Consider the following 13,887-nt stretch of genomic DNA (forward strand, 5'->3'; position numbering starts at 1 on the left):
TACCAAACTGATTACTTTTACAATTTTATTTACTAAAATGAATATTTTAAAAATAGCTATTTTGGTAAAAAAAAATTTTGTAAAACTAACCAATTTGATAAAAGATCCGAATAGAGCAAAGAAAATTGTGCTGTAACAGACTAACACTGGCCAATAGAGTGCCAAAATCATTTCCCCTCATTTGACCGTCCAACCGCGCACACACTGACACACACACGCGCACATACACAAAAGAGGGTGAAATGCAGGTCGAAGGAAGAAACAAATTTTCCACAATCTCTTCTCCATTAAATAAATCTACCAAGAGAGAAAAGAATAAATGAATCATTAATGACAGTCAAAACAGCTGCCAAAAAAAAAATCTGATGATCAAATTCTGCTACCAAAACTGTTGCCACCCCATGCCGACATTGCAAGGAACTAATCAAGGGGGGAAAGAAGAATAAATTAAAAACAGAAGATATGTACATCTGTAAATGCAAAGAAGCCTACAATCTATAATCAGCATGGAGGAATCCTTCAAACTCAGTTCCATTAAGAGTCCTTTGGACATCATCCCAGTTAGCAACCTGTTCGGACAAGGTTCCCTTGTGTATCTTCACTTGTCTACTCGATAGATTCTTTCTCGGGACCTTGAGAAAGCCTTGAACGTCTAATAATTTCTGTGCGGGACAATGATAACAAAGAAATTATAACCCTACTAGATTAGGTCTTGTGCATGCATGGATGTTATTAAATTATAATTTGACCATTTTTTACAAAATATTTGAGTAATAAAGAATTGTTGGAAAATAAAGTACTATGAATTTGATAGATTTTCAAAAGGTTAATAATGTTTTAGTCAACTATACTGAATCTTTTCCATAATTTTTTTTTTTTTGGGTGCAAATGAGCAATAATGGCGAGGGTGAGAATCAATCCCAGGATCACCTGAAACCGTGAGAGAAGCTCTTACCAACTGAGCTATCTCCCACTCTCTTTCCATAAAAATTATTGAAATAAATAAATGAATAAAAAAGGAAAAGAAGTTTGATTTTTCACATGAAGCGACACGTGTTATTCATGGCGTTTGTTCAGTTTCAATAGACTTACAGTGCGGTTATTCACTACATCTTCGTAGTAAAGCAATATATGCCGGGTGCTATTAAAGTACCCTAACGCTTTGACTGCCATTTGTTGGACTTTCTTAAGCTCTGGTATCAAAGTTGTGGCATTTACATGAGGTTTGTAGCTTGCCAGTATCTCAGCCTGCAACATATTACCATGAATGCCAATAATGATCCATCTACAGAAGTTGCTAAAGGTTGTCTTATGCAAGTAGAAACAGAGGAAAATCGATAGATATACCTCAAGGGGTGAGTGGACATGGGATTTGTGTGTCCCATTTAACAGCTTAAAATCACGGTCATATGTGTTTGCAAGTATTGATATCATTCTCCGCAAAAGATTTCTTCTAAACAGAAATATTACAGAAACGCCTTTTTTGGTGAAATAGTCAAGTATTTCTTCATGATGCTGCACCAATCCCTGCGTAAACATCATCTCCATAAGTTTTATACTTCCGTAATGACTAAAGCAGACAGAAAAGGATGCAAACAAGACTCGAGCAAAGGAAATATATCACAAGCAACTAATGCATGACTCAAAAATTCCAGAGAATGTGAGATAAAGCTACAGAAAAGAATCCAGTCTACATTTCTGATTCACAGCATAGTCATGCTTTATAGCATTTTCATGATGTAGAGCATTTTCTGTACACAGGCAAACACAGGATTTATAGCTCACAACAATAACCAATAAGACCAACAACTGCAACCCGAAGCTGCCTATCTGGATATTAATGTTTGCAAAAGAACACTTGTACTCAAATAAAGAAAAAACAGCATCTTTAATTACAAACAAATAGACAAGATAGAAACTAACTACCTTGCACAAAATTAAATGTGCCTTTCTACACCTAAAGGCAACATACAATTGGAGATATCCAAATTCTGGCGTCTTCCACTAACATTTTCCAGCAACATAATACGAGGCTCAAACCCGAGACCTCCCTTAAGCGGCATATATCACCTGAGCCAACCCTATGTTGATCTCATTTCTACCCAATTAACAATAACAAAGTTCTTATATATAGAATTCATTTTGCTGAAAAACGTTGACATGTTACAGAATGGGGTCACTTGGTCAGTGTTTACACAAGCAACCATGAATCCTTTGCTTGTTACTCTGCCATTGACCAAAATGTACTTGCAACAGTTGTCTTTGTAACAGTGTAAGTCAACTTGGTTATAACAAGCATTTTGGTGTGTGGGATTTCATACCATTCACAGGAAATACCCAACAGTTGTCTGGTATACAGTCCCTACACAATACACAGCACTAGCATATTTCATGGTGGAGAAATAAATTAAGCACGGAGGAATCTGTTTTTTAAAGACCACGATTGACTTCTCAATCACTCATGAATCATGATTCCACCATCAAAACAGCATGCATCAATGTAAATTGCATTGCGTCTCGGGATTGCCCATCGATGATGACAATTGAAAAACATACTTCGTCAGAATTTGGTGCCCACATGAACAGACATTTAATGGGTTATACAACCACCAAACAAAACTCCAGGGAAGGAACCTGGTCAGTAACTAAGGCACAAATACAAAAACTATTCAGCTTTACCAAGGGCATTATACTGCACTGTCACATCTTTCAAGATTGTTTCCACTCGTAGCATTTTGGCCCAGTGGAAGTTGGTATGATAACAATATACTACGTATATCCAATTCCAAAGCTCAACAATGAAATCCACTAGCAATATGGAACAAGAGACTAATACTTGTTGCTTCATGCCATATTCCAAGGCTCCCATAGGGAGAGCCCTAGGAGCAGAATAACTCATTTGGCTCAACAACTTGTATCAAATCCGTGAACACATGCCTTATTCCAGTTGTTTGGTGGTAAAAAACCAAAAATACAACCCATATCTTTCAATTGTAGTGGTGGATATGGTGATGGAAGAAATAAGTGAGAGAGAGTTAGATCTGATTTTAATGGTGCTGAAGACAGTCAGAGCAGTAGTGGTGGTGATGGAGGTTGTGGGTATGAACCCTTTTTGTAACTCTTGATTCCATGGCAATAGGTACCATGTCACTAGAAACCACCTCTCCCCCACACTTCTAGGTTTGAGGTGTGGGTGATAGGGTTTGGAGTTGGATTTTGGGGTGCATTTTTTTGTTACCGACAGCAGTTCTAACTTGAGTGACCAAAAACCCCCTAAACTCTTTGGCAATTTAAATGCAAAACAGAGAAAAATACCATACTCCAATTAGGAAAGAAATTGAGGAAGGACGTCCTTCAATGGGATACCGCTTCTACCGAGAATAAAGAATATGCTAGAGTGCTAGACTTCAAACTAGTCTAGTGTTTTATTGAAGGTTTCCAAGGCTTAAAGTTTGGAAGGTTAATGTCTTTGGAAACAAGTTTAAGCATTAAGAATGACCTCCTAATTACCATTCAGAATACAGTTTGATCAAGATCATATCCAAGTATCCAAACAATTTGTCTTTAAGATTCAGAATACCTCAAAAATACTTATATCTTGAATTAACTCCAAACTTTACTTATGGGAAAAGTTTTCTCCCTCCTTTCCATTTATTGGCAAAAGGCAATGCGACCTGAAAACTGCTCAAGTAAGCTAAGAGTTACTACTAGATGGATTATATTTATCTTGAAAACAAACAATACTGCTCATTGCATAAATTGTGGAGGATGGGGGAGAACGTTCTACTGAAAAGATATCTTTGGTACAAGATCGAATTGATTAGATGTTGTATGATGTAAGAACAATTGAAATAAATAAAGGCAATACTTCAAAACGTATCCACATAGAATCACAAACATCTAAGCTTCGAGGAGGGAATTCAGCCCCTGGCAAGTTATACTCACAAATTTTAGTAACTTGTGTTAAGATGCGTTATATTCACCTGATTTTCACTTACTTTTTCCTGAAGATATTAGAACTAATCAAAAATTATTTTAGTTATATAATTTGTACTTGGTTAGCCCTTATTTTTCCTGAACTTATCAAAACTTATTTTTCCTGAAATAAGTGGAAATAATGTGACCAGAACAAGGTCTTACTTTTGGAATCTCCATTTCACCAATTCACCTCAAACACCCGCGTCAGATCCTCGACAGATCCTCGGCACTATGACAAGGTATGGACACTTCAACACTTCATGAAAGTTTCCATTAAGTAGTTGAGTTGGACACTTGGACACATATAGTATATAACCCAGATAGTCACATTTTCAAGTTCTGAGTGATGCAAAACAGTTTGAAGGTTGTGCCAAAACTTGCTTCGTACATGTTTTGGGTTCAATGCTCACTTCAAATTATTACTTTTTTCTCAAAACACATTGTTTCTAAAAGTTATGACCATGTTAGATGTGACAATGATGATGCTGTCTATACAGATAGGCACAACAGATTTTCATAGGATTGTTAATAGCCAAACTTAAATAAGTAGCATTTTCTGAACTTGAAAGGGGAGAGCGACAAACTAAAAGTAGCACTCACTTGATTTAGCATCCATTTCAACCCAACTGCTGTGGTACATTCATTCTTAGCAGCACTGCTGAGCCAATCCAAGTTGTAAAGCTTGTCAAGAGTCTCAACAATAGTCGACGCATTGGCTCTCCGATCTTTAACAGAGAAAATCTCCCCATTTGAACTTACATTCATGTGACTATTCAGCAAGGTCTCAAACCATCCACTACCAGATCTTTGAGTTGATAATATTGCAAAGTATCGGACAGGATGGCATGCACATTCCGCCCTGGTAAAGTGGTAATGTACTAGCAAATAAGTTGGATTGGAAATCTACGATGTAGCATTTCTTTTTACCAAAAAATCACAGAACAAAGCAATACCTGCTGTAAGTAACAGGCTTAGGGTAATGCACATAAGGAGCTTCCCAATCTTCAAGATTAGGCCTAGGGCACGGCCTGTCGCTCACTTCAACATTTAAAAACCCGGTAGTGGTACTGACACTAAACTGCTTGAGACCAATGAAACAAACGTAGATTCCACAAACCGTAGCAAACACCAAAACAATCAGCCTCAATAGCAGTGGGGATTTTTTGGGCACCAAAGTCTCCTGTGATTAAAAAGCTACCCAAGTGTTACTCAAAAAATACCAAATAAAAAGCACATTATTCTCCTCAGTACAACAATTTACTTGATTTTCCTACACATATACTCACGCTCTCCTCATTACAGAGAGTGAGGGATAGCTCAGTTGGTTAGAGCTTCCATTCCGATTACAGGCGATCATGGGATCGATTCTCATCCCCGCCCTTACAGCTCATTCGCACCAAAAAAAAAAGAAACAAAAAAAAAACATTATCCTCATTACAACAACTTACTTCACTTTCCTACCCATTTATACTCACATTCACTCTCCATCCGAAATTAATCGTCACGTTGATAGACTAATTTGAACAACTGAATCCAAAAAATACCCCAGATTAAATCTTGTTGAAACAGTAATTAAATGATAGACTAATTTGAACAACTGAATCCTAGTATTTCATCAAAGGAATGTTGAAACAGTAATTAAATGATTAAATGAATCTAACAAGAATATACAGAACTAAACAAAGATCTTATCACTATGCATGATTAAAAAAAACAAATTAAAAAAAAAAGGTAATTACAAATAAATCACCGGTAAGATTCAGGAATAAATACTAATAATCACTATCAACGAGATTTACATACAGTAAAAAAAAATTAGTTTGAACAATAATGCAATGTTAAATTATATAAAAGGAAAAACATACAAAATACGAATAAGAAGCTAAAAGTCGAAACATTTAAGCTCAAATAAACATTAATAACACCGATCAAGACGTGAATTTTTCGGAAAACAATAAATCGGAAAAGCGGATAAAGAAAAGGGCAAACCTTGAAGGAGAAAACAGAATCGTCAGCCATTGTTGATGTTGTTGATGAATTCGGAGAAGAGAGACAAGCGGCGAAAATGCACCGCGCATCTCAAAACTGAGATTCCCTCTCTTTTATTTTTGATTTTATTTTTCTGGGTTTATGGGAAATGTCGTCCAATGTTTAAAAGGTTTGCAGTTTTTGAGTGGAGAAAAAAAAAATTGATTATTCAGAAGTATTTTAAATCTCAAGCAACAATTTGGTCGGATCAATTCACAATCAAAAATCTTTTTTTTTTTCTATTTTGTTGGGGTCACTTTCTCTCTCTTCTCTTTCTCTCTCTCCTAAAACCTTTCTGTATGATTATGGCGGGTGCGATTATCAAGGTTAGAGACCCTGGGGAGAGATACTACTGATACGACACCGTTTGATTTTGTTCTTTTTGACATTTTTTTGTTTTTAAATTTTTTAGAACGTAAGAAAAAAAAAAAAAATACAGCATTCACAAATTCTTATTTACATGGGGTGTACGATAAATATTGAACACCGAAGTTAAAGTTGATGTAAAATGCTTAAAAGTTATCTACTTTTTAGTAATAAATTTTTTTATTTTAATAAAAAAATATTTCTTTAAAATTACTAATAATGTATAAAATTAATCATTTAACACTATAAAAGGTTTATTTATTAACTTTTTTTTGTTAATAATATAAAGTTAGAGAAAACTGGGTAAAAGTTATGTTGGTGCACAATAAATTTATTGTACACCTTGTACATGCAAGACCTTTTGTACAACATTAGGAAACCCTCTTTACGAGGAAAATTCCTAATGCATCAGAGGAAATCTTTTTGACATCGAGTATATCACTATATCATGCATTCATACTTTGTATTCTACTCGTAAATTTTAGGAAAACGACCAGTTTTGGAGTTTCGGGCCATGATCCTTACTCCGTACACAGTAAAATAGGCTATCGGGTTTGGATTAGTTTTCCGATACACCTAACGAACAGGGTAGTATCAATGTTCAAACTCATGACTTTTTATTCATAATGTAAAGTTCTAACCAACTCTACAATAATAAAATCATATAATGTATGACTCTAAAGTAATGAATTGAAAAAAGACAAAGGTTAATCATATGAATATTAAAACTTTAATGTTCAGTATATATTTGAAAAATAACCTATTATTAAAAAAATTACTTAATCTTTCGTAATTACTCAGATCATATGTAAAAATAAAATAAAAAAAGTTAATTATTGCACTATTTATTTAGCTAATCAATTGTGCATTTTTCAAACTTTTTTTTTTTTTGTTATTCAATTTAGGATTTTTTGTCATTTAATACCTTAACAAAATTAGTTTTTGTAATTAAACACCTTACTTATTTTTTATTATATTTAAACACCTTAAAAATCTAAAAATTTATAAATCAACACCGCTTAACGATTTTCATAAGAAAAAAAACGTTGATTTTTAATCATGCTATAACTTCCAAAGCATAATTTGATGGTAGAAGGAGTTGTTTACCACCATATCATGCCTTGGGAACTTTAGCATAGTTAAAAACTAATGTTTTTTCTAACAAAAATTGTCAAGTGGTGTTGATTTCTAAATTTTTTTGTTTTTTAAGGTGTTTAAAAACAATAAAAAATAAGTAAGGTGTTAAATTACAAAAACTAGTTTTTTTTAAGGTGTTAAATGACAAAAAATCCACCAATCAAGTAAGACTTGAAAAAAAAAGTATCTGAACTTGGGAAATATTATGAAAACCCTCGTATATTTAGAGATATTCTAAACATTGGCAACAAATTAAATAAAATAAATACATAAAGTTTTGCGAAGAAAACAATCATTAATCGGACAAAGACCAAATAACAAAAGCAATAAAATCGGGGACATTGCCCGGGTCACTAATAGACCTGATCAAGACGAGCCCGACCTGGTTTGGCCCGCCCCGAAATTTTTATAGGTTTGGGCAGAACTTTACAGCCCGGTCAGTCCGAAATTTTAAATTTTTTGGGCGGGTTTGGCCCGACCTGAAAATGTCCCAAAAAGCCTGGTATTTTAGGCCCGAAAATAGCGAGTTTGGGCATAACATTTTGGCCCGATCTTGACCCGACCCGACCCGTACCGACATAACAGGCTGATTTTTATGCATAGGACCGGCCTGAACCTTGTCCTGCCCGCCATTTGATCAGGCCTGATCACTAAATAGTTGATTTTGTTACAGATCTATTGGATATTTCACATTTGGACAGCTAGCTAGGTTAAGGGGTTTTCATTTGACATACGAAGTATCAGAATATTTTCTTCTATGTCTTAGTTGTTTTATCACTTTGTGTCATACCCACCTACAAAAGATGGGTAGCTATTTCAACTCCAAAGAAAAAGAAAAAAAAAAAACTTTGTGCCATATGTGCATGAAAACACCAATTCACTAAAAACAAAAGCAGGCTAATTGTACGTCTTAGGTAAAACGCATCGAGGAAGTCTTGGCCTCAAGTGACTTGTGTCCATATGGACACAAGTGGCTTGTAATTGGTACTCACTAATTTGGTATTGCTACTAAGACTAGTATAGTATTGGTATACCAATACATTGCTAAGAAGTACCAATACAAATTATTTGTGTTACTGGTACTGACATATGATGTGTTGGTACTGAAAATAATTGTATTTGAGTCACTTGTGTCCATATGGACACAAGCCACTTGAGGTTTAGCAATCCTCGAAATGCATCAGGGTTTACTAACTATCGCCTTCTATGAAAGGTTGAGAAATAACCTCTCATATGCAAGCACAAGACTTACAATAGAATTGAAGCAACTTCCTATGGCATCTACTCGGTACAACCAACCTTGAAAACTATATTATTTAAGGGTTTAATGGCGTGTTCGGCAATAGCATTTGAGGTAGCGGATAGCGTTTTGACCTAGTCAAGACGCTACTTGTAAAAATTTGTAAGTGTTTGGCGAGGTAGCGGGTTAAGTAGCGGTTAGCGGCAGAGGTAGAGTCTGGGTAGCTTTTGTGAAACGTTAAAATTAGTAGCAGTTATGTATTTTCTTTGAATCTGTGGTATACATATCTATTTTATCATTGTAGATGTTGTATGACTGATTATTAATGAAATTGTTCTTCCCCGTCAAAAAAAAAGGTAGCGGGTAGCGTTTGACAACATTATTATAAAGTTTTAAACAATACTTTACCTTTTATTTTATTTTAGAATATCAACTGTTACTTTACCGAACACACATATCAATTAGCCGTTACTTTGACAGATAACTGTTATCCGTTACAATTCACCGCTACCCGCTATCGCTAATTTTGCCGAACAAGACCAAAGAGTTAATACATTACAAATTTACAATCATCTACATTCCTCTGCAATTCTGCAAACATTCCTTGATTTTCTTGTATATAAGTTTTGCCAATCATCTATATAAAATACCAAAGGTGACATATTTTATAATATCAAAATATTTCTTGTATGTGCAGTGTTGGTTGTATATTGTGTCATAAAAAGTTATGTATCAAATTAAATGATATAATATTAATTTTTTCTGTTCAGAAATAATTACACCATTTTGTTTTGTTTTAGAAAATCATAATAGTTACACCTAAGTTATTTTTTTGTCAAATATTATTTTTAATTTATCCACTAAAAATAAAAATTACACAAAACACCAATTCACTAAAAACGAAAGGTTAATTGCAAGTCTTAGCTAAAATGCATCAGTGTTTACTATTTACTATGAAAATTAAGGTTGCGAAATAAACTCTTCATTTGCAAGCAGTGGCGGAGGACCCCCCAAAAAAACTGGAAAAAAACTTATAGCTGAGATATAAGAGTTCTGTTATTATATAGAACCGATCTCTTAGGTTATACATAAAAACACCCGCCCCATACGTAAGAGATCAGTATACTATATAGATAATTCTAAGAGAACAGTCTTTATAAAAAAACCTTCTCTTAGAATTTTGAATAACTATAGGGGATTCTCTTAAGAGAGCAGTGTTTAAAAATAACTGGTCTCTTAGAGTTTTGAATTTATATACCCGCTCTCTTAAATTAAGTTATTCTTTTCAGTTTTTACCATAATACCACACATATGAAAACCGTAGAGAATTATTGTAATAATTTTGTACTATTGTAATATGAATATTGATTTATTTAAGGAAGATACATTTTTTTTAGTAATATATTGTGTGTTGTGGGGGATCACCCGACACAATACTCTAAAAATCCTGGGAACGTCACTGCCGACACCCAAAAAAAAAATTCCTGGCTCCGCCACTGTTTGCAAGCACTAGACTTGCAATAGAAGTAACTTCCTTAATTTTACATGACATCTACAAGCAACCTTAAAAAATAAGCTAAGAATTAATGCATTACAATCAACTGTATAAATTTCCTGCAATTCTGCAAACACGTACTCCTTGATTTCCATGTCTATAAGTTAAGCTAAATGTTGGGGTCTAACCTTTTGGTTTTTTCACCCTTTAGGACCTCAACCTTTTTTTTCACCTTTTGGGGACTCATATTCATTTTCCGGCCAGTTAACCATAGTTTAACTCACCGTTAACCATACTATCACTCAAATAATAAATTAAGACAAAGGTTAGGGTCCAACTTTTTGATTTTTTCACCGTTTAGGACCCGAATATTTTTTTTTCACCTTTTGGGACCTCATATCCATTTTTAATTTGTATACCAACGTTATTTACTATAAAAAAAATCAGAAAATGCAAATAAAAAAAAGTTAGCGCTCAAATTAATATTCATAATAATAGTTATTAATATTTTTATTTTTATTAATTATTATGTAATAATTGTTATTAATATATTTAACAATAATAATAATAATAATAATAATAATAATAACAATAATAATAATAATAGTAGTAAGGAAGGCGATTAGGGCACGATATTATGTGTGATTAGGGTCTTCAACGTCGATTATCCGGCGTCGGCGTCGGTGGTGTCCGGCGAAGGGAGTCAAGTGTCAGGCGGTTTCAGGCGGTGTTGTTTCCAGGCAGTTTCAGGCGGTGTTTGGGGCGGTTTCCAGTTGGTTTCCAGGCAGTTTCAGGCGGTGTTTGGGGCGTTTTCCAGTCGGTTTCCAGGCGGTTTCCAGGCGGTGTCGACGGGTATCTTTTTCCGGTGGTTCATGCGTTCGTCTTCCGGTGGCAAAGGCGTTCAGTTTTCAATCGGCAGTGCAGTTTTCAATTCGGTTCTGTGATTTGTTCAGCTACGTGGTTTCAGTTTCCGGCATTTCAGTTCAGGGATTCAGTTCAGACGGTTCCACGTGGGTTGCAGGCGTTTTTCAGGCGGACCTCTCGTCTTGCTTTTGGTCAGTTTCTGTTCGACGGTTTCTGGAAGTCTGGCAATTTGTTTGGTTGACGGTTTCTGGAAGTCAGGCAGTTTGTTTGGTCGACGGTTCGTGAGTTCTTTCCAGGCAATTTGTTTGGTGTTTCGTGCGGCGTTTTTGTGCGTTGTATTCGTGTCATCTGGTTCGGTGTTTGGCGGCGTTCTAGTGGGTGTTTGGTGTTTGGATTATTCTGGTGGTGTTGCGGGGATCGAATCACTGTTTTGGTGCAGTTTGCAGCGTGGTTATTCTGGCGAGAGTGGTGCAATTGCAGCGTGACTGTTTGTTGTGGTGTGCAGTTTGGTGCAGCGTTGTTGGTGTTGTCTTGTTGTGGTTTTGAAGTGGCAGGGGTTTTGTGTACTCCGTTTCCTTTGGTTATCTTATTTATTTAGGATAACCTTTCCACGGTTCTTTGATATGGCGGCTTCCGTGGAGAAGTTTCATTGCCCTTTTGTGGGTCTTAGCGGGTGCCAGGATGGAGGTGGGCGTGGTTTGGTGAGGAGTTCTCTGATCACTCACTTACGTGATCGTCATTGTTGCACTGATGTGCGGGATGTAACCCGTCATTCCCTTATTACCAATTTGCAGGTTTTTACTACCGCTGAGGTGACCTTTCGTCGTATGGGAATTTGGCTATGTGGAGATTGTTTCAAGACGCATACTCATCGTATTAGGTGTCGACATGGCAGTGGTTCTAGTACGGTTTTTGTGGACCCACCTGATTCTGGGGATGGTACTATTCGTTTTACTCTCTACGGTATTCAAAAACCACAAGCTCCTGCTTCCGAGCTGTCTACTTCTGTTGCGCCTCGAGAACATCATTTTTCTTTTGATGTTGCTCTTCTAAACACTTTATGGTCCAAGCGGCTGCGTTCTGTGAAATCCATCCCTCCCAAATGTCGTTTGGGTTTTTCGCGAGTTCTGAAAGGGGCGCTTGATAAGGTGATTTGCAGACCAGATGACATCGCTTGTTGGGTTCAGTTGCTCGTGTTACCTCTTTGTGTCCTCAAGACTTTTTCTCCACGAAGTAATCGTGAGTGTTCCTCCGGTGTTAGGCGGCGACAACAGGAAGAGAGTATCACCTCTGCTATTCGTTCTTGGGGTGTGCCTGGTGGTTCTGAGCAACTTGTCATAGACACATTGGCTAGTGTGTCTCCCCCTCTATTGGATGTTGACGACGACCATGATTTGGCGGAGCGTAATATTAAGCAATGCAAGAGAAAGATTTCTGACGGTCACTACACTGCTGTCGTTAGGGTTCTTTCTTCCTCAGGTCTTGCCCCTTACAATGATGCTACTCTTGCAGATTTGCAAGCAAAGCACCCTTCCGTTCCGGTCCCTACCTTGCCGGATATCCATGTTGATCATCACCTTATTGCTTCCTCCGCTGTTGTTTTGGAGCAGATTAAGGGCTTTCCGCGTGGTACTTCGTGCGGTAGAGATGGCTTGCGTGCTCAACACCTTTTGGATTGCTTGGGTGGTGCTGCTGTAGCTGTTTCTGATGAGTTGGTGGATGCTATCACTCAGGTTGTTAATCTCTTTCTTGCTGGAAAGTGTCCTGCTGAGCTTGGAGGATACATTGCTAGTGCTCCTCTTACGCCACTTATTAAGCCTGGTGGGGGTATTCGGCCTATTGTCGTGGGCACTATTTGGAGGCGCCTTGTTTCTAAGGTCGGGGCAGCTTTGATTGGTCCGCGTTTAGGAAACTACTTTGGAGGTCTTCAGTTTGGAGTTGGGGTTCCAGCAGGTGGTGAGGCCATTCTCCATGCTGTCAATCGGTTGGTTGAGGCTCGTGGGGCTGATGTTGGCCTCTCTATGTTATTGGTGGATTTTCGGAATGCGTTCAATTTAGTTGATCGTTCGGCTTTGTTGCGTGAGGTACGGCTACATTGTCCTGCTCTTTCGCGTTGGGTTGAATTCTGCTACTCTTCTCCAGCGCGGCTGTATTATGGGGAGCATACCTTGTGGTCTTGTCAGGGTGTGCAGCAAGGGGATCCTCTCGGCCCTTTGCTTTTTTCTCTGGTTCTACATCCATTGGTGTGTCGAATCAGAGACTCATTTGATCTATCTCTTCAGGCTTGGTACTTGGACGATGGCACTATCGTTGGTGCCACTTTGGTGGTTGGACAGGTCTTGGAGTTGATTTTGGAGGAGGGTCCTCATTTAGGTCCCCATGTTAATGTTGAGAAGACGGAGGTTTTCTGGCCTTCGGAGGACCCCCGCAGTCGTCTAGAGGGTGTCTTTCCTACGGATATTGCTCGTCCTGCGCTTGGTGTTAAGTTGCTTGGTGGCCCAGTCAGTACGGATTCCTCTTTTTGTAAGGAGTTGGTTTCGCAGCGTGTGTCGAAGGCTGTTGTGTTGATGGATGCTGTAGCCAAGCTTAATGATCCCCAGTGTGAGTTGTTGCTTCTTCGTGCGTGTACTGGAGTTTCTAAACTCTACTTTGCTATGCGCACTTGTCCGCCTCATCTTTTCGAAGCGGCCCAATTATCCTTTGATGTGGCTCTGCGGGCTTCTTTAGAGCGCATCGTGACTGCTTCGGGACCTGGGTTCGGTGACTGGCAATGGCGCCT

At 37.4% G+C, this 13,887-nt stretch overlaps 1 protein-coding gene across 1 annotated transcript; it reads right to left on the minus strand.

Annotated features, from left to right (window-relative positions):
* Positions 1 to 266: 266 nt before the first annotated feature.
* On the minus strand, positions 267 to 6,309 carry LOC110790864 (uncharacterized). The gene is made up of 6 exons (XM_021995627.2): positions 5,968 to 6,309; positions 4,932 to 5,158; positions 4,579 to 4,837; positions 1,348 to 1,527; positions 1,093 to 1,248; positions 267 to 662 (listed from the first exon to the last, which is right to left on the minus strand). The coding sequence occupies exons 1-6, from the start codon at positions 5,995 to 5,997 to the stop codon at positions 489 to 491; spliced, it is 1,026 nt and encodes a 341-aa protein (XP_021851319.1). The 5' UTR covers positions 5,998 to 6,309; the 3' UTR covers positions 267 to 488.
* Positions 6,310 to 13,887: the final 7,578 nt, after the last annotated feature.

Source organism: Spinacia oleracea, chromosome 4, assembly GCF_020520425.1.
Source record: "Spinacia oleracea cultivar Varoflay chromosome 4, BTI_SOV_V1, whole genome shotgun sequence".
Lineage (NCBI taxonomy): Eukaryota > Viridiplantae > Streptophyta > Magnoliopsida > Caryophyllales > Amaranthaceae > Spinacia > Spinacia oleracea.

What these genes read in the sequence shown, in the direction of transcription:
- LOC110790864 (XM_021995627.2), bottom strand. Translation starts at nt 5,997, where the DNA reads ATGGCTGACGATTCTGTTTTCTCCTTCAAG. An exon ending in ATTCTGTTTTCTCCTTCAAG is followed by an intron (nt 5,159 to 5,967) that starts GTTTGCCCTTTT and finishes TTTTAATCACAG; the next exon opens with GAGACTTTGGTGCCCAAAAA. An exon ending in AAGCCTGTTACTTACAGCAG is followed by an intron (nt 4,838 to 4,931) that starts GTATTGCTTTGT and finishes CCACTTTACCAG; the next exon opens with GGCGGAATGTGCATGCCATC.